This window comes from Quercus robur, chromosome 2, assembly GCF_932294415.1.
Source record: "Quercus robur chromosome 2, dhQueRobu3.1, whole genome shotgun sequence".
Lineage (NCBI taxonomy): Eukaryota > Viridiplantae > Streptophyta > Magnoliopsida > Fagales > Fagaceae > Quercus > Quercus robur.
In genome coordinates this window covers 30712457-30732371 of record NC_065535.1, presented here as the reverse complement: position 1 = coordinate 30732371, position 19915 = coordinate 30712457, and the positions used below count along the sequence as shown (strand labels likewise).

General features: G+C 34.6%; 3 protein-coding genes and 1 long non-coding RNA gene across 5 annotated transcripts; 1 reads left to right on the top strand and 3 right to left on the bottom strand.

Annotated features, from left to right (window-relative positions):
• Positions 1 to 467: 467 nt before the first annotated feature.
• Positions 468 to 3543, top strand: LOC126713301 (GDSL esterase/lipase At5g08460). Its single transcript, XM_050413026.1, has 5 exons — positions 468 to 898; positions 1454 to 1581; positions 2098 to 2337; positions 2967 to 3222; positions 3311 to 3543. The coding sequence occupies exons 1-5, from the start codon at positions 547 to 549 to the stop codon at positions 3541 to 3543; spliced, it is 1209 nt and encodes a 402-aa protein (XP_050268983.1). The 5' UTR covers positions 468 to 546.
• Positions 3544 to 3687: 144 nt separating this feature from the next.
• On the bottom strand, positions 3688 to 6368 carry LOC126713300 (calcineurin B-like protein 7). The gene is made up of 8 exons (XM_050413025.1): positions 5998 to 6368; positions 5822 to 5904; positions 5408 to 5467; positions 5204 to 5312; positions 5075 to 5127; positions 4720 to 4800; positions 4524 to 4636; positions 3688 to 3877 (listed from the first exon to the last, which is right to left on the bottom strand). The coding sequence occupies exons 1-8, from the start codon at positions 6065 to 6067 to the stop codon at positions 3808 to 3810; spliced, it is 639 nt and encodes a 212-aa protein (XP_050268982.1). The 5' UTR covers positions 6068 to 6368; the 3' UTR covers positions 3688 to 3807.
• A 1355-nt stretch (positions 6369 to 7723) lies between these two features.
• Positions 7724 to 9469, bottom strand: LOC126713299 (uncharacterized). The gene is made up of 2 exons (XR_007651320.1): positions 8718 to 9469; positions 7724 to 8587 (listed from the first exon to the last, which is right to left on the bottom strand). It is a non-coding gene; the product is annotated as an uncharacterized LOC126713299 (long non-coding RNA).
• Positions 9470 to 12204: 2735 nt separating this feature from the next.
• Positions 12205 to 19195, bottom strand: LOC126713298 (calcineurin B-like protein 7). 2 transcript variants are annotated; one of them, XM_050413024.1, is made up of 9 exons: positions 19052 to 19195; positions 17352 to 17478; positions 17137 to 17189; positions 15453 to 15512; positions 14952 to 15060; positions 14730 to 14782; positions 13499 to 13579; positions 13293 to 13405; positions 12205 to 12714 (listed from the first exon to the last, which is right to left on the bottom strand). In XM_050413024.1, exons 2-9 carry the CDS (start codon positions 17440 to 17442, stop codon positions 12660 to 12662), a joined length of 615 nt encoding a protein of 204 aa, XP_050268981.1. In that variant the 5' UTR covers positions 17443 to 17478; positions 19052 to 19195; the 3' UTR covers positions 12205 to 12659. The 2 variants fall into 2 exon arrangements, with proteins under 2 accessions (XP_050268981.1, XP_050268980.1); XM_050413023.1 differs by lacking the exon at positions 17137 to 17189 and adding an exon at positions 15704 to 15786.
• Between the last annotated feature and the right edge of the window lie 720 nt (positions 19196 to 19915).

Genomic DNA, 19915 nt, shown 5'->3' with positions numbered 1-19915 from the left:
TTTGTCTAAATATTTTAATCATTAATATTATTGTTAACAATATTGCAAATCACTTTTATTGTAGATTCATTAGATATATAATTCATATGCAAATAGTTTGATACATGTAACTACAAATGATATTATAGCACAATTGACATGTTAGAAGATAATTTTGTATTGAGGTGTTATCATTTTATATTTAATGTACCAATGCAATTTATTCCTTTCATTTAATAATTACTTATTTGGTAACTTTCAAAAAAAAAATAATAATTACTTATTTGGTATAATAATTATATATATTCTATAAATTTTAATATAAAACCATGCAACGCACCAACCTTTAACTAATAAATAAATAAATAGCAATTATTATAAAGTGTACTCTAAGTTTGAATCTTAAGAAGAGAAGGGAAAATGTACTTTCTGCCACAAAATTGGGCTACTATTAATTAGTCCCTCAGGCCCAAGCAAATCTAAAAGGACTTTGTTGACATTTCACAAACTTCAACTAATCTTTTACCCGCTAAAAATCTCTCTCTCTTTGTTGCTCAGAAAGAAACCATGGCGCTCAATCTTCTTGTTTCTCTATTCTCCATTCTCATCTCCACCATTTTCCCACAACCAAGAGCTCTCCAATACTCACAACACGACCGCTTCGCTTTCGGGCCAAACCTCATCCACTCCATTATCAGCCCCACAAGTTCACCCACTTCTTCCACTTCAATCTCTCCTCCACAACCCTCTTCTCTTGTCCCTGCACTCTTCATCATTGGCGACTCCTCCGTTGACTGTGGCACCAACAACTTCCTCGCCACGCTGGCACGTGCCGACCACCTTCCTTATGGTCGAGACTTTGACACGCACCGCCCAACTGGGCGGTTCTGTAATGGAAGAATACCGGTTGATTATCTTGGTAATGTTGGTTTGTATTTTTTGAAGACCCTTTTGTTTGGTTACTGAGAGAATGAAGAGGAAGAAAACTAAAGTTTGAGTCTTGTGGGATTACTTGTTTATTCGAAGACCCTTTTGTTTGGTTATTGAGAAAATGGAGAGGAAGAGAGGAAAAAACTCTAAATTTTGAGTCTTGTGGGATGTTTCTGTTTTCTTGATTTTGTTCATGTCTCCTGTTTAGTGACCCTATGTTTGGTCACTGAGAAAAAAAGAGAGAAAATATAATAAATTTTGGTCTTATGGGTACTTTTTGTTTTGGTTATTACTTTAGTTCGTTTGTAATTGTAATTTTCTTGGGATCTTAATGGTTAAAGTTCTAACTTTCTTTTTGTTTTACCAATTTTTGTCAGCAACTATACTGAGCATACATGTTTCTTGCTAGAGAGCCTAGAATGAAAACAAGTCGTGAATATGTTCTTGTTATTTGAAACAGAAGTTTAAAGTGTGGATATTGTCTTTGGATTTGTTTTATGAAATTTTTCTTATTAGGCTTTTCTGTGTTGGATACTTTAATCAGCTTTGCGGCTTGGGCTTCCCTTTGTACCAAGTTATCTTGGGCAGAATGGAAATGTTGAAGATATGATCCATGGAGTGAATTATGCCTCTGCTGGTGCTGGGATTATTTTCACAAGTGGTTCAGAATTGGTATGCTTTCCATTACTTTTAATGTTGATAACTTTGAATTAAAACACTGAAGTGATTAACTGTGCTTGTGAGTAAACAAATTGACTTTCAGTTGTTTGATAAAATGTTCTAATTGTATTGCAGATTTTATTGTTTGATTCTAGGGTATTGGGTTCTTTGATATGTGTGTGTGTGGAAATGAACTTATTGACTGTGGTTGTAAACTATCATGATGTATTAACTGCCTTAGACAGCCTTTAGTTTCTCCCGAAGTCAGGAAAAAGTATAAGAAAACTTGGAATTTTGATATAGCAATTAGCTGCTCTAACCCCAATCAGTAATGAGAGCCAAAGTGTATTTCTTTTCCTTATGTTTACTCGGTAACCTTTAGGATCACAAGTTAAATTGGATCTCCATCCATCTAAAATTTTGCCCCATGTGTTGGTTTTTGCATATGATCTGCTGAGCTGAGTAATTGGAATACTAATATACTATGAAGTATTAATTCTAAACATTGGTTGTTGTAAATTACTACAGGGCCAACACATCTCGCTGTTAGAGCAAATTCAACAGTTTACAGATACCTATCAGCAGTTTATATTAAGTATGGGTGAGCATCGTGCAGCTGATCTCATCTCAAATTCAGTGTTCTACCTTTCAATTGGAATCAATGACTATATACATTACTATCTGCGTAATGTATCTAATGTACAAAATCTCTACTTACCGTGGAGTTTCAACCAGTTCTTAGCTTCTACAATATGGCAGCAAATCAAGGTTTTTTTCCTAGTCTTTTGTTTCCCTGGAATTTAATTATTGATGATGGATGCTTTTGATCTCTGTACTAATATGCTTAGGAGGATGCCTTGTATTTTTGTGTTAATCTGTTGAATATAATCTAGCTGCCTTGTGCTTCTAAGTATTCCTTTTGTGTGCATCATTGCACTGTAACACTATTACCCAAATCGGTAAAAAGCATTGAATATCTTATAAATGCATAACATTCCAAACGGAGTCCAAATAGAAGCAAACCACTCTATGACAACAGGCCAATGACATTTAGGTCAATTAGCATTTCCTGCTGTTTCAAGATTCCAACAGAAACGTCCAGTGTTTGAATCCTCCCGGACCTCCCCCACTTGAGATGTATCAAAAATGGCTTGACAACAGAATATATCCTTCTGTACTGCTAAACTCTCCCAAAAGATGCATCACTTTTATTCCTTCTCAAATGTTTAGCCATTATCATTCAAAATTCTTATTGAATTAATTAGAGCATGGGTAAATTAATAATCATTGCTCTAAAGGCTGGAACAGTTTCCAAAATTCGACTCTCACTTGGATTTCGTTTTCTTTGCATTTGTCAGTTTGGAAACTTCCTTAACATTTTAACATTGATGTTGCAGAACCTGTATGACCTTAATGTCAGGAAACTGGTGGTCATGGGGTTGGCACCTATTGGTTGTGCACCTCACTACTTGTGGCAATACAGAAGTGAGAATGGAGAGTGCATTGAGTCGATAAATGACATGGTTAGGGAATTCAACTTTCTCATGAGATACATGATTGAGGAGCTTGGTGAGGAACTTCCCGATTCCAACATCATCTTCTGTGATCTGTTTGAAGGCTCCATGGATATAATAAAGAACCATGAAAATTATGGTGAGAGATGTTGTAAATTCTTATATTTTTTTACCCAAAAAATTGTCTTTTCTATTGTTCTCATACTATAAATTGTGCTCATGTTCAGGTTTTAATGACACTACTGCTGCTTGCTGTGGGTTGGGTGAGTACAGGGGTTGGATCTTGTGCCTATCATCACAAATGGCTTGCAGTAATGCATCCACCTATATCTGGTGGGATCAGTTCCACCCAACTGATGCAGTAAATGCCATACTAGCAGATAATGTGTGGAATGGCCTGCACACAAAAATGTGCTATCCCATGAACTTGAAGGAAATGGTACTTCTCAAGGAAAACTGATCCAATGCAAAAGGCTTCAAGAATGCAAACTACTCCAAATACGGACAAGTATCTGGTCTGGAATTTTTCCTTGGTTTACACATCCTCTACATCTATTACTAGCCCACATAGTGTAAAAAACTCTTTAGGATACATAGCTGAGACTGTAAGGATGATGTTATCACTATATAAATGTGAAAGTGAGCATACAAAATATTTGATTCATGTAAAGCTGGCAAATAATAGGGCATATTTCATTCTTTTAATAATCCAATGTCATCCTTTTCAAAGATTGTTAATATCATCTTCAAAGTCTGATCTCATCATGAAACTAGGAAATGCAGTTGTGATGTCCCTGCAATGAATGAAATTATATAGACAATCAGCTCTAAAATTGTAATAAATGAACCATAGTAGCAAACATAGACTATAAAAACACTGCTTTGTTTTACAATCCAGATAGATGGGCGTTTTCGTTAGACATAAGTACTTTCGATGCGACCTATCTCTAACCCCAAAAGGAAAACAGAATGAGAAGAAGATGAAAAAAAAAAAAAAAAACCCTCAACATAGTAACGTAATGAAGATGTGAATCTACAATTGCATAGAATCTCATTTGGTGAGTTGAGGGGAGAAAAAATATTTGTGTCAGGATCATTTTCATTTATTGCAGTTTTTCAAGGCTTTTACCTAGGATGACAAGAAGACATCCAAACATACAACGATGAACGTCAAGAGTACAATCATAGTATCATAATTATCACTAAGCATTAATGAATCGTTTCTTTTCCAAAAATTTCTAAACAAAGCAATTGGGAAATATATATTTTTCTAGTATTTGGGATGAAATTAAAGTTTACTGTGACATGTTGCAGATATTCTTATATGATTCTTTTTTACACAATAGATCTCCATAGAAGGTTGTGTATAGAATTCACATCACATTAAGACTAAATTAATCACATTAAGAGATACGCAGAAACAGGATAAAAAGGAATTACTTCAGATATGGAATTGTCATGTTCTTCAGTAAGGATGGATTGCGAGACACAAACTCCTTCCACTCTTCCATGTCAATTTTTCCATCTTTTTTTGAATCAGCTTCCTCAAATGTCTATACAATTACAAAACGAAAGGTATGGTTAAGTACAACACAATTACAGAGTTTTACATGTTGCACCATCTTGTAAACCATACCTTATCAATAATGGCTTCAATTATATCTTCAGAAAGGATCAAGTCTGACTCCTTCATAAATGCCAAAAGCATTGCCTTGACCTTTCATGAGTGTGTATGGCACAGATTTTGTTAGACAACATGATAAATTGAAGATATTCCATTGTAAACATCTTTGAATAAATTCAATCGATCGCATTTAACTCAAAAAACTCTTTTGAGTGCTGAACAGCATACTATGTTACTTTATTTTGTTGTTGTTGCCATTATCTCTTAACTTGACCACATTTTAGGGGACTCTAAGCTTTATGTATTATACACCAGTAACATCTGTTTAGGCAAGAACAAGAATTAAGGTCAAAATCTCACTCTTTACCTCATCCCGTTCGATAAAGCCTGTTTGCCATATATCATATAATTGAAATGCAACTGCAACATCAGATATGAAGCTTTAGTAGTCTTTAAACATGCACAAAAGCACACACAGATTAGAAGAATTTCATACAAGCAACTTTATCTGCTTGAGGTGCTTCTGGGTGGAAGACACTCAGAGAAAGAACAAACTCTCCAAATTCTATCACCCCATCATGTTTGGAGTCAAAGAGTTGGAAGATCTGTTAAGATAGGGACAAGCAAAAACATTTTACTATCAGAAAGTTAAAGCAAAAACATTTTAGCTCAAATATCAAGATAAAAGCCAGAAGCTGACCCTGTCTGCAAAGAGACTTTGTTTCTTGACACTCCTGAATAAACCAAGCTGAAGTTCTTCCTGCAAACTCAAAACCAAGTTCAGATTAGATACTCATACGGCCATATGAAAAGAGCTTAATTACTATATATTTTAGTATTGGATTGTAAACTCAAACTGTGATAAACTACTACTTGTTCTAAAAGCTTAAACAATTAGGAAAGGGTGATAAACAACCACCTATCTCAAAACTTTAAAATGTTAAGAAATGATGAATTTAATCATTTAACCATTATTCTAACAAGGGATTAAGGTTAGTATAATATTATCTAAACAAGTCTGCCCACTTCATAGCAACTTGTATTGCATCTGGATATTACAATTCTATATGTTCATACATATGTGCCATGGGAACTAGTGATGGGTGCAACTTACTTTGCTTATAAGCCCGTCATTAACTATAGAACTGCTTAGTTTCGTGAATAGCTCATACAAATTTTTAACCTCGGTCACATTAACTGCAAAAATATAAGGCATAGATATGTTTTTAACAAGTAAAACCCGTGCATCACAACCTGAAAATGAGTAAATGAAAAGAAAATGAAGCTTACAACAGGTTTGAGAAGCGAGAAAAGCTGGGTCATCGTGTTTAACTCGCTGCTTTATGCACATGCAGCCCATTGTGAAGGTGAAGCTCGCTGATGTTTAATAAAAGCCTTTCTTTTGTGGAAAACAATATGGTATATCAAATATGAGTACTTCTATAACCATTGTTTGGAAAATAGGATTCAGAAGAGCTGCCTATATGAGAATGCTGTTGTGGTTTTATTGTTTCATTCACCCAAGTGCCAAAAAGGCTTTCAAAGGATGCCAAAGTTTTTGATTCTGAATTGCCTACAAACTACAAAGCTATGCAAATCTGCACCTGTCACCTACTTTTGTGCGTATTTATGCTTTCGATATTGCATGACTTTTTGTTTTAGATGTAGTCCACCTGGGAAAAAGGCTGCAGGGATGGAGGCGACTTTACTGTTGATTGTGTGCAGCAATTTTAATTTTTGACTCTATTACTATTTAGTTGTTGAGATTTTTTTTTTTTTTTGGTGACGACTCTATTACTATTTAGTTGTTGAGATTTTTTTTTTTTTTTGGTGACGATAAGAACAAAATTATTTTTGTTTAGAATTTTTTAAAGGGCAGGATTGTTTATTTTAAATAAAATTGGTTAATTGAGCTTAATTTTTATTTTTAGTTTCACTATTGGTAATTTTTGTTATTGAGCTATTTTTTTTGGTCTTGTATATTTTGTTTTAGATTTTAGATATATAATTTTTTTTATAATCACTAAAATGAGGAAAATACTAGTGCTACAAACTTTTTTTTTTATAAATTATTAATGTAATAAGTGGTTACTAGTAAGTAAAAAAATTATGTGAGTGGTAGGTCCATGTGCGAACCAATAAGAATTTGATACCAAAATAGTTTGTAAAAATATTGTAAAAAAATTTGTGAATATGACATTATTCTTAAAAGAATTAATGATATTGTTTAAGGGAGAAGAATGTAATTTTGTAAAAAAAATTGCTAAAATTAGTACATAATAATAATAATAATAATAATAATTAAAAAAAATGGGGAGGTGGGGGCCATTGCCCCCCCAGTCCAAAGGTAACGTCACCATGTGCACTTTTCCAACCGTCCAAGTTGGGAACATGGTACAGTGATTTGGCGGTGTCAACCTCTCAAGACAGATACTACTCTACCAATAATTATTTTAGGGTTGTGTTCCGTTAAGCACACCTTTTTCTGAAAAAAAATTGTGTCATCTTTTTCAATTTATGTTACTTTTTCAATTTACAGATACTATTTTAGGATATTTTTTACTTTTTCTAACAAATATTTTTTGTTTTTTCTGCCCTTAACCAGCACCAAGCGGTGCTGGTTAACATTCTCCATTATTTTATTCATTCGATATATATGTCATCGATCTCCCAACATATGAGTCTCACAATTTTGTGAGACTTGCACGTTGCAAGTGGGATAGTGCATATGTAAAATGTACGAGATACACTCTTTTACTTTACTGTCCACTAACATTTGCTTTACCAAGACAATAAGCATAGTGACATAAAAAGATTTCACACATTTTTTTTTGTAATTATCAAGGTGGTATGTGGTGATTAGTAGTATAGTATACAATGAAAGTAATAACAATGGTGAGTCCTACTGGGAAAAACTCTATATAAGCGGGAATAAATTTTAGCAAGTACAACGGAAGCACAACCCCACAAGAACATAAAGATTTACGTGTAAATCCTTTCTCCTTGAAGGGAAAAATTACTGGACAAATTTCAAATAATTTCACTATATTAAATAGAGATTATAACACTTAAAGATATAACTTGAGCAAAAAAACTCTCTTTTTCTCTTCACTCACTGCTCTCTTTCTCACTGTGTCTCTCTCACAATTTTCTCTTGCTCTCTATTTTTTTCTCTTCTCTTTTGCTTGCTCTCACTCAAGTAGTTTTTCAAGACTGCACTGTCCTCAATCGCATTCTCTCGGACTTCTCCACTTACTCACTGGCCGAATGGCCTCTCCTTTTATTTCTAAATCTTTTCATTCTTTTCTTCCTTTTACACTCTTGACATCAATTCACAATAAATGCAACCCACTTGCCTTAACTTTGGTTTAGCCAATTTCTTTTTTCTTCTGCTCTTCCTTAAAGCATTAGAGAATTCAAATCCTATCCTATCCTATTTTGTAATCCCAAAAAGCTACTTTATCAATTATACAATATCATTTTACAATAAACCCAACATCCCAACTTTTATTTTTACTTACAATATATTAAAATAATATAAATTACATAATAAAATAATATAAAAAATCTCTCTCTCTTCTCTCTTCCTCTTCATCTTTGTTCTTCGTCTCTCTATTTTTCTCTCTTTCTCATCCACCTACCACCAAAAATCACCACCACCACCACCACCACCACCAACAGGAAAAAAAAAAAAAAGCCACAGTCATTCCCATACCCACGACCATACCCATATCCACGGCCAAACCCATGGCCAAACCCAGAGCCACCACTGCTGGACTAACCCAAAAAAAAAAACCATCGATACAAAATCATCAGATACAAACTTACCGAAACATGCCTCACTGCAAAACACACACAAAACTCATCAATCCATACCTTACTGCAAAACACACACAAAACCCATCATTGGTAGCGATCTTGAGCATCCCATCGCTACAAAACCCATCACTGCAAAACTCATTGCTACAAATTTGAATACACAAATCACAAATTCAAAATTTTACCCATACCATTTTCACTATCAGTCTCCCTCTCTCATCTCTCTCTCCCCATTTGTGGCTTGGCGCTTCTCTACCTCCCCTTCGATCCAATCTACTGTTAATGCTCACAGCTCCATGCCAATTTCTACCATGCCGAACAGCAATCTCCAAACCATAACCCACCTGACTCACACCAAACAAAACTCACCACTTAAACCACGCCGCCAAAGAAACCTACTCATAATAACCCACACCTCCAAAGAAACCCACCACCGATCTGCCACGATCTCCACCACTAACCAACCATAAACCCACAAGATCAAAGAGAGACCCATAACAAACCCATCAATAAACCCACTAGATCGAAGAGAGACCCATGATCTGCCACGATCTCCTCTACGAACAACCCAAGTACAAACCTCCACACCATGCCGATCACTGTGAGAGAACCATCAGACCACACCGGGTGAGACAGTGGCCAACGGCAGCCTGGGTTTGGGCATCGCTGGGTGAGATGCAGCCTGGGCTTGGTGTTGTTGGGCGATGGTGGCCAATGGTGGCCTGAGGGAGAGCAAAGGGAGATGGAGAAATCATTGAGAGAAAGCAAAGGGAGAGGGAGAAACCTGAGAAAGAGAGAGAGAGAGACATGGGAGACAGACCTGAGAGAGTGGGAGAGTCAAGGAGACAGAGTGGAGAGAGAAAAAGAATAAAATAATATTTTTGGTTTTACAATTGAGCTACAGTACAATTCTACATTACCTGGTCTTGCAATTGTGCTATAGTGCCATCCTAAATGTAGGATGGCACTATAGCAAAAATTGTAAAATGTTTATTATATTTTATTGGGTAGGATGGCACTATAGCACTATATATATTATTTTATTAGATAGTATATATTATTATAATGAGTTGAATAGAAAAATAAAAATTGGGATGTTGGGTGTGTTATAAATGATATGGTATAAACGATAAAGTAGTTTTTGAGATGGTAAAATGGATTTTTTTATAGAAATCAGATGTGTATGCTCTTAGGCCGAATAGCCTTAATATATCAACCCCTTTCTTTTCTCTTTTTCTCCTCAACGTGTCCAACACACCTAAGCCAACCAACCCCAATAAATCCAAAGCCAGCCAACCTGATAACTCATGCTGACTTTTGTACATGATGAAGAAAAGTTAATGCTATGTTTGGAAGTTTTGGGAGATAGGAGAGTAGAGGGGAGTAAAGGGGAGGAGAGTAGAGGGGAATGGTTATCCTCCACCTTATTTGGATATTTTTAAAATTAAGTAAGGGGGAGTGGAATAATTAACTTTTTCATAGTTTGTAATTTTGTTAGTATGGTAATGGTAAATTTGGTAATTCATTTGGTCAAGCATTTCTATGTTTTCCTCTCCTTCCAAATCTCTCCAATTTGGGGAAATTAAAAACGAGGAGATAGAAGTAGTTAGAATCCCTCCAAATCTCTCCAAATCTCTCCTTCTCCTTTCTTAAAAAACATCCAAACAAGGTAACTTAACTCACTCTTTTTCCCTATATTCTACTTCCCCTCCATCCAAAAAAGCTATAAGAGACATGAAAGATAAGACAAAATTTGTAGAACATCATCTTTTTGGAAAAATATTAACAAAAAAGCATGTGGATGAAACATTTTAGTAAGTTAGACTGTTTTTTTTTTTTTTTAAAGTGGAGATTTTTCACAAGGAACTCGAGTTTAGGAAACTTGAGTTCTGTATAAATGGAACTTGAGTTCCACAATTTTTTTTTTTTTTGGTCCATGTCAGACTTCATCCAAGAGGGAATGGGTTGGAACTCAAGTTTGTTAAACTCGAGTTCCAAAAACAGTCCAACTTACTAAAATATTTCATCCGCATGCTATGTACCAAAATTTTTTCTGAAAATCTACCATTGGGCAAATTTTGCCCGAAAGATAAGCTCATTAAATGAGTATGTCTATTACAAGTGGGCTGGACCCGTGGTGCAGTGCACCCAACAAATCCGTATGAAAGTAAATTGTGAAAAAAATTGCGCTACTTTTTTTTTTATTTACACACGTAAACCTTACGTAGGAGATATTTACATAAGATATGGTCTCTTTACATGAAACAAATAGGATTGATTCGTTTAAAATGTTAATTATCAACATCAATTGGTGACAGGGAATATCAATTTAAGGTTTTTCAACAAGTGACCAGGAAGGATAGAGGACTACCATATACACCAAAGTGGACTGCTAGTGCTACTACTACCCTCCGCAATGTTTCCGTATAATTGGAATCCTGTGCTTAAGGACAACCCTCCGCAGTAGTACCTAATTCCTGATTTAAAGATGACAAGAAAATTTCCTTATAATGGTCATGGATTTTTTTTTTTTTTTTTTGAATATATAGCATGGTTTTAAACTTTGATGCTGGAATCTAGTTCTTCTCTTTCGTACTAAGAATGGAAGCTTGTTAAAGTAGAGGACGAGGTTCTCTCTTCAAGCATTGCCTTAATTAACCAGATTAGAAAATGTCCAATCGCTGCACAGCTATATGCTTCCGAATTTGGAATTATATTGTGGGAATACGCAATTTTCCATGCTATACTGTGTTCAATTTTTCTCCATTTGGTGATTCTAGAAGATTGGACCAACTTGTGGATGAATGAGAAAAGGATCATGAGTTTTTTTAGCATCATTTGTACGGTAAAGGAATCTGGAATTATATAGGAAATGACATAATATTTGGCAATATTATTATGGTAAGTGACAACATTATGGCTCTTAGGAAAAAAAAAAAAAAGGCTCGCTCTTTTACCCCCTGATTTTTCAAGGTTACACTCTACCTCCGTATATCTTGGACTAAAATTGCAATGTCATATTTTCCATTCAGATTGACAAAAAATGATTAATAAAATGATAAAAATATCCATCTTCTCTTTCAAAGACACACATGACACTAGTCCTTTTTTTTGTGTGGGGTTATTTTCCATTAAGTTGGATGGAAAGCATGACTTTATAAACTCATAGGAGTCTTAATCAGAGGGAATTATCATGTCATTTACCGTACTTTAAAGTATAGTCCAGACAAGACCATTGACAACAATCTGGCTCTACCATTACATAGTTGCTTCAGCAAGTTAGCATACTATCTTTGTGTAGCACATAAATCCAATGCAACTGCCAATAAGCCTTGGTTCAAACAACACTTCCTCCTCTTATCTGGGTAGAGGGTTGAGAGAACCTAATAAAGGTGTGTATAACTTACTCATGAGAGAGAGAGAGAGAAGAGAGCAATCCACCTTCTCTTTTAGAATGGGAAAAGGTACAACTTGGTTGTTGACTAAGCATGGTTCCAAATGCTAACTTGACCAAATTACTCTCAATGATTCTGATCAATTAACAAATCATTAAAAATGACAACCGAACCTCATGGAGTTGTAATCCTGAAGTAATGAAATTCTCCCCCTTGTAGTGGCAGCACCATGGGTAAAGATAATCAGGATGTATGATAGTGTAAAACTAAAGACTTGAAAAACTCAAGAAGAATGATGAATGCATGACAATCAGTTAACATAGAGGTGTTGCATATACAAATACAAGTGTCAGTATGAGTAGTTAAGTCTCACATCGAATGGAAGTCACAAGTGATTAATATAATGTAATTGACCAGTACCTAAACTTTTAGGTAAGGTGGTAACATGTTATATCATGACTCACTATAAACTTTTTTTTATGCCATACAGATGAGGAAAAATAATGTAAACTAAACTATGTGGTGAAACATTAAGATTTGTTGTTGTGAATAGCAAGCAGGATACACTGGCTGGATCTCACTAACAAAAGTGCTTGGGAGGCGCCTCAGAGATTGTTGGTTCTTTGCTCCTCTCTCTGCCACTTTAGCAGCAACCATGATTGACCAAGTTGTCCACAGGGAATGTGCCTTGAAGTGAACAGCATCTATGGGTGAACTATTTTTATTTGGCAAGTACTTCTACTCTTCAAAGTCAGTGTTCAGTATAAAGCTGGGAAATGCCAGAGTTATGTCCCTGGAAAATGGGAACCACTTATGAATAATTAGAATAACTATATAGTTTGAGTAGTAAAGCAATTTCAAATGGATAGTTCATCTTGTTAGTGAATATTTCCAACCCCCGGTGAATTGCTTATTTTACTCTTAAATAGTCAAACTGTTAGATATGGTAAGGTTCAGGGCCCGAGGCCATATAGATTCAATATATACTAGGACCTAGTTGTAGTGCAAGCAAAGTAATCTTAATTCTACTTGTAGTGCAAGTAAAGTAACCCCAAGGTTAGTATATGGTTAGCCTAGAATTAGTCTCTATATATATACCCCAATCAACTCATTGTAACACACAATTTAAGACAATATAGACGTTGTTGGGGTTAGGACAAGAGGCTGAACCACTTTAATCTCTATGTACTTCTACTCTCTCTCCTAACATAACTTCTAATACAAACCATCTCAAGATTCTTGCTTCAATGTATGGTTAGTGATATAGAGTTGTAACTAGCTAGAGTTTAAATCCAAAATGATATCATGACCAAGCATTATAAAAAATGAACTGAACAACAGATGATGCATGGATACAACAGTAGGACCTACTTTAAATATGGAAGAGTCATGTTCTTTATCAGAGCTGGATTCTTTTCTACCAATTCCTTCCACTCTTCTTGATCAATTTTCCCATCTCCTTTTGAATCAGCCTCCATCATTGTCTAAACAAATAAACAAATTTGACAACCAATGGAAATTTAGATATAGACATTGAGTGAAAATACAGCAAATATGAAGTGTAGCATGTGTAACACCTTATTGACAATTGATTCCACTTCTTCATCGGAAAGTGTCAATTCAGATTCAGTCAGAATAGCCAAAACCATCTCCTTCAACTTCAAGAGTAGCAATAGTGTAGTTCATGAGATAGAGGACGCAACAATTGAGTGATTAAAGATAACTTGTAGAGAGTGTTAGGAAGTTCAACAACAGTAAAATGTTTGGAACAAGATTTATATGCTGCTATACTTACACAAGAGATTATATACCAAATCTGACAAAAACCATATGATAAGGAAAGGTATAGTAACTGTAACATTGTATGCAAGAACAAAGCTATGACAGACAGTAGTTGTTAACATGACTCACACTTCTTCTGCAATTCCATAAATGAAATTTCCAATAAAATCAGCTTTCTCCAAAGCTTTGTAGAAGTTCATGGTGATATTTTTTTGCAAAAATTTCCTTTTTACAACAATGAGAACTGCTCAGTCTAACAATGAGAACTGTAACATTGTATGCAAGAACAAAGCTATGACAGACAGTAGTTGTTAACATGACTCACACTTCTTCTGCAATTCCATAAATGAAATTTCCAATAAAATCAGCTTTCTCCAAAGCTTTGTAGAAGTTCATGGTGATATTTTTTTTCAAAAATTTCCTATTTACAACAATGAGAACTGCTCAGTCTAATAATCAGGCTTGCAATAATTGTGAAGGAAAATAACAAACCAGATATCTAATTGGAATCCTCTAATATCTTATTTAGTCTTGTATTGTGATTTCTTTAATTTTAATTTTAATTTTTTATCTTTGAAGGAAATTATAGATATGTCACTTTGAAGACCATCCTGAAACAAAACATATTTGATGTGATTATTCTTTTGGTCCCCGAGTGATGGTAAACTAGCAATAAAATTTTCCATTGGCAGCTATCCAAGGTTAAAATTGAGACTAGTTTAAGCCTTGCAGGATATGGTTGAAAATAACATATAGAATAGGTTACAATTAAATTCTTGATATCAGATTAACTAGATAATAAATTGGGGGGAATTCCCGCACCCAGCTGGCCCCCTTCTACTGGATAGGCTCCAATTTGAAGTATTTGTGCTATATGAAAAAACGTAAAGACATTTCGCATATGGTCATGTGAGTGTTAAAGCCACATAAATATTAGCAACAGTTGAGCAATTATTGTTGCCATTAATTGGATTTTGTGATATATTTAAAGATACCATGAGGACAAAAAGAAAATTTGTAACTCACCTCTTCATGCTCAATGTAGCCAGTATGTCGCAAATCATACAATCTAAATGCAACTGCAAAAGAATCCTTTCCCAGCTTAGTAATCATAAAAGATCTTGGATAGATAAAGGGAGGGTTGCATATTTCAACATACAATTTATATCTTCACTGGAACAAGAAACATACATCAAGATGAAAATTAAGAAGAAGGAAATGATTTATTGTTGTGGCAAATTGTCATACATGTAATTTTGTCTTCTTTAGGTGCATTTGGGTGGAAGATGCTTAAAGACCGAACAAATTCTTCAAATTCAATAACCCCATTATGCTTGACATCAAACAGATCAAATACCTGCAATATGTTTTAGTGTAGGCATGCATATAACTCAATATCAGCTGGCTGAAATTTCTTATGTACAAAGTAAGACAGTTGACAATTAGATGGATTATGGACAACAAGCTACAATGGATAATAAAGTTTTTTATCATTTGTTTTACAATGAAAACATTTTTAGATCCATTTGTTATTCTAAATTCACTTTGAATTCCAGGAAACTGACAAGTTGGATTTCTTTGATAAACAGATACAACCTTTCGTTTTACCCAATTGAGTATACATTTAAAAGAAAAATTACAAGTAATAAATAATTGACATGAGAAGAAACTCAAGTATACAAGGTGACAAGAGACAACAATAGTAGAAAAAGGAAACAAAGAGTACAGTGCAACGCAGAAAATACAGACCCTGTCTGCAAAAAGATTCTGCTTATGGCTGTTTCTAAGAAGTGCAAGATGGAATTCCTCCTGTCCATAGAATTTGAATAAATTAGCACAGGTGCACCAATAATTTCAAGTTCTAATCAAAGTGTTAAAAAGTCTATGTTAACCTTCAACCATATCGATCACAGATTTCAGAAAGTGGACCAAGCTGCCACCACTAACTCATGAAAAGAGACAAATCAGAAACTACATAATAAAACATTGCATAGATATACCTTGTGAATAAGACTATCATCATATATGCAATTGCTTAGTTTCTTGAATAGATCATACAAGGCCTTGATTTCATTGACTGTAACTGTCAAAAATTTAAAAATTCATAAGATTGTCTCAAATGGCAAATCAAACACACAGTTTTGACAATTCTTTGTTTATCTTCAGCTTTTTGTGGCAACTGTGGCTGCCTCAGTCCCTCCAGTAATTGTGCAAAAGGTTTTGAAGTTTTAATGAATGAGCATTACAAATAGTCTCTTTGAAGAAAATTTGTTCTGCCCTAACAGCTCTCAGCATTGCCTTTACAAGTTCCTTATAAAGAAAACCAGATTTTTCTTATGCCTTTAGGGGTAGTCCCCCCACCCCTCCCCTATATGCCCGCTAACAGAACTTTGATCTTAGCAAATGGTTTTTTCACCTAAAAAACTTCTAAAAAATTAACATATAGATTCTAAAAATTATGATGAAAAAGCATTTACTCCCTACAGGTAGGTTAGAAGTACATGTACTGTAACACGTTCAACTAGATATGTGTTATTCCCTTGGTGGACAGAAATAGAAGTAGATGGTGTCAACTTGCACCTATACCAAAACCAACACACAATGTGCAAGGGAGTCAAGATATTGGCAAGCAAAGTGGAAAATGAGCTAAACAACAATGCTTGCAGCAACTAACACCAAGGCTACACCCATGCAAGGGCAATTTCGAAGATAGAGGAGAGAAACACCCTGGCATGTGCAGCATGGAAACAAGCATGGTGCATTAAGCACTAGACCTATAATCAACTTACTGGCAGACTTGTATTAGGTAAAAAATAAAGGCATGAACAAACTTGATGTTCCTACTAACAACCTGGTTCAATCTACTTTAGAGGCATGAGGGAGTTTTTCTCTACTTGAATTGTGGGTGCAATACAGGCAACACCATGTTGAGAATGGCATGAGTATAGCTTGAGGAGAAATATCCATAAGCACAATGCTAGCGTACATTGAGACAATAGCCAGTTGGTTACATACACACACTTCCATGGACCATAGTTATATCCCACACAAATAAATACTCAAGAAGCCACTGCGAAGGAATGGCAGGGCATGAGGTTGAGAAAGTAAACTAATGCAAAGAGCCAAAAACCTATCAAGTGAGCTAAGTACTTAAAAAAATCAAGTGAGCTAAGCTTTTAGCTAGCACTTACATGGACCAACAATTATCAAGTAAACTAGCATTGATTCAAAATGCATGAACTGATTGGCCGATGCAACGCGGGGCATTGCATGGTATATGTGGCTGTCCTAGCCTTGCAGGTTAACTAACTAATAAAAGGAGACGTATCCTACAGGCAGCTGAGAATAACTACCAAGACACTTGACAACATAGCAAATGAAAAGCCAGTTGAAAAATCTTTTCCTAGATAGGCTAGAATATAGACTTCCTTACTCTGAATAAATATGCTTTCTGTTTCAGTTTCATATTTCCACTTGTTTGTGTAGCTGAGAGCAAGTAGAGAACTTAAGGCCACAAAGAAGAAAAACTGAAGCAGGGCCTAATTAGGATATATAAAAGAATTTGATAACTTAAAGTTGTCTGTCCTTGATCTGATTATTTCATTTGTAAGTCAAAATTGATCAAGTCAGCTCAAATTTTCTACTTACAAGATGTTTCAGAAGCAAGAATGATAGCCTCTTGATACCGAGGTTTTTGCTTATTCTTCTTCAAGCTGAGGCAGCTCAAAAAAGCACGCATGATGCAAATACCGAGCGGATGCTTTGTAATATAGAACTGCAACATCCAAAGAAAAAAAAAAAAAAAAATCTTCAATATAAGAGATAAGCTTACAAACATTCATGTCTCATTTTAATAGATTTACATTTTTGGCTGGAGTTCTCTTTGACGGAAAGACAATTTAAATCCTTGTTACATATAATATTGTTCTATTCTTTTTTACATAACATCTGATTTGAGTCTATTTTGATTTAGTGAACATGTGAAATATGCCAATTTTGTTGCACTAAAGGAAAGTTTTCTAAATTTTCATGAAATGACAGAAGGATGCATGTCAAATCCAATTGCAAATAAATGGACTCGTTCTATCTCATGCAAGGTTCAAGCATGTCCAAAACTGTTTAAGTTTGATCCATAGGATGAATGGTTTGCTGTTCTTTCTCTCTAGTGTCACGGGCCTTCATAGGCACTTGTGCTTCCACTGCTGATGAATCAAATTAATAAAAACCTAAAAGACATTTATGGTGAGTCATGTATTTATCACTACGCAACAAACCATGTGGATTCACAACTTGGATGGCAACATGACACATCTAAAGACATAGATATCAGAAACTTCAACCTTTCAAGCATCTTTTTTATTGATTTCTGAGAAGGCCCAATCTAGACCACTGGCCCTTGGTATTTAAGAAACTACTGGTACTTGCCTTTAAAAGGGGGGAAATAAATTATACTTTTCCTCCCAAAATTTGGTGTAGGTTTGATTTTGGTCCTTTAAACTTAAAAACTTCAGATTTGCTATCTGAAATTTTAGAAATAGAACAATTTGCTCCCTTCATCTATTTTTTTGTCAGTGACTAATGGTATGCAAAGGCATCTCATTTTTAAGAGAATTAATTGAATTAACCGTATTTTTAGGGGACCAAATTCGAACCAACCTCATATTTAAGGGACCAAAATTGAACCAGTTTTATAGGCACGGAGAGATGGAATTTTTTCCTTACTGAAATTTCAAGAATCGAATCCGAGTTTTTTAAATTAAAGGACCAAAATCGAACTTAAACCAAATTTCAGGGATCAAAATCTAACTTTTTTAAGGTACCCATCATGAATATGTTACTGTAAAAGTTATAGCAAGAAATGAGCAATTCGATCTCATAAAGTAAAAAATCATAAGCACCCAGTTGCCATACCGGATTGAATCTCTCAAAACCAGCCAATTATAACATCAAAACTATAAAGCATGAGATATATAACATAATTCAAAATTGATACTGTAACTATAGGCGTAGGACCCAAGTTAAGCCCAAAAAAAAATGTAAAACAGTGAAGTCAAACCAACACAAAGTAAATAAACATAACCGGCCTGTTTATGAAAACGAAATACCAACTCTTCTGATCCTCATTGTCAAAACAAAAACAAAAACGAAAACAAAAACAAAACAAAAAAACAAAAACATAACTCAAATTGGACTTGATGAAAGAAATAAACTATATATGAATGTCTATCTCAAGCAAACCAAAAAAAAAAAACTATATATGAATGTAAAACAGTATGCTAAACTTGATGATGGAAGAATGGAAAGAACTAGTTTGATAGTTTTTATTGATGAGGGCAATAAAAACGGACCTGGGTAGTCCTCAATAGCTAGCTGTTCTCTTGCACACCGCACAGTTTCACAGCTTTTCAATCTGCAGGACTTGTGTGTTGCACTTCTTCTTCTTCTTTCTGCATGTATCTGCTATAATATAAACATATATATATTTTAACTTTAAAGTCCATAATGTCACTTTTATTATATTTAGTTAGGTTCGACCTGAACTCAACCTATCTTAATAATACGTTGAAAAGTAGTATTTCAGGCATTCAAAAGTCCAAGCCAGCTCCTATAGGCTTAAGACCGTTTACTATCACTGTGATTCGTGGAGCCAACTTCTTGAGAGGTACTGTGATATACAACATTTTTATTACACTTTTACAATAAATCATGAGTTATAAATTGTTATTGGTTCTAATTTAAATCTTCACTGATTTTACTTCTTCTTCTTTTCTACTAATTATAACCCGTAATAATGTATCAATTATAATTTGTTGTGAAAATATTGTAAATATAACATTTCTCAAATTTTAATGCACCGACAATTTAACGATCGGTCACTTTTTAGAGAAAGCACGAGAGATGGAAGGTGGACTCACGTTTGGTTTGAGAATATTCCTGATGCTACCAATTCACCAAAAGCCATAAAAACTATAGTTTTCTCGTGATAAATTAAACCCTTTATTTTTAAATGAGAAATGCATCACTTTAAACCTCGTGCTTTCGTTATTGTGCCAAACAGAACTCCACCCATGGTCTCAATTGTTTTATAATTTTTAAGTGTTTGGCACAGTAACAAAAATTACGGAATTTGAAATGGTTCATTTGACAATATGGAGTTTAATTTGTTACAAGAATAAATTAAAGGATTTTTTTGGACTTTTCCCAAATTTTTT

Excerpts from the sequence above, each read along its gene's own strand:
- LOC126713301 (XM_050413026.1), top strand. The coding sequence starts at position 547 with ATGGCGCTCAATCTTCTTGTTTCTCTATTCTCCATTCTCATCTCCACC. Across the intron at positions 1,582-2,097 it reads TCACAAGTGGTTCAGAATTG|GGCCAACACATCTCGCTGTT; the intron begins GTATGCTTTCCA and ends AAATTACTACAG. Across the intron at positions 3,223-3,310 it reads AAAGAACCATGAAAATTATG|GTTTTAATGACACTACTGCT; the intron begins GTGAGAGATGTT and ends GCTCATGTTCAG.
- LOC126713300 (XM_050413025.1), bottom strand. The coding sequence starts at position 6,067 with ATGGGCTGCATGTGCATAAAGCAGCGAGTTAAACACGATGACCCAGCT. Across the intron at positions 5,905-5,997 it reads TCTCGCTTCTCAAACCTGTT|TTAATGTGACCGAGGTTAAA; the intron begins GTAAGCTTCATT and ends ATATTTTTGCAG. Across the intron at positions 5,468-5,821 it reads ATGACGGGCTTATAAGCAAA|GAAGAACTTCAGCTTGGTTT; the intron begins GTAAGTTGCACC and ends TTGAGTTTGCAG.
- LOC126713298 (XM_050413023.1), bottom strand. The coding sequence starts at position 17,442 with ATGCGTGCTTTTTTGAGCTGCCTCAGCTTGAAGAAGAATAAGCAAAAA. Across the intron at positions 15,061-15,452 it reads AGAATCTTTTTGCAGACAGG|GTATTTGATCTGTTTGATGT; the intron begins GTCTGTATTTTC and ends AACATATTGCAG. Across the intron at positions 12,715-13,292 it reads ATGACTCTTCCATATTTAAA|GGACATAACTCTGGCATTTC; the intron begins GTAGGTCCTACT and ends CCCATTTTCCAG.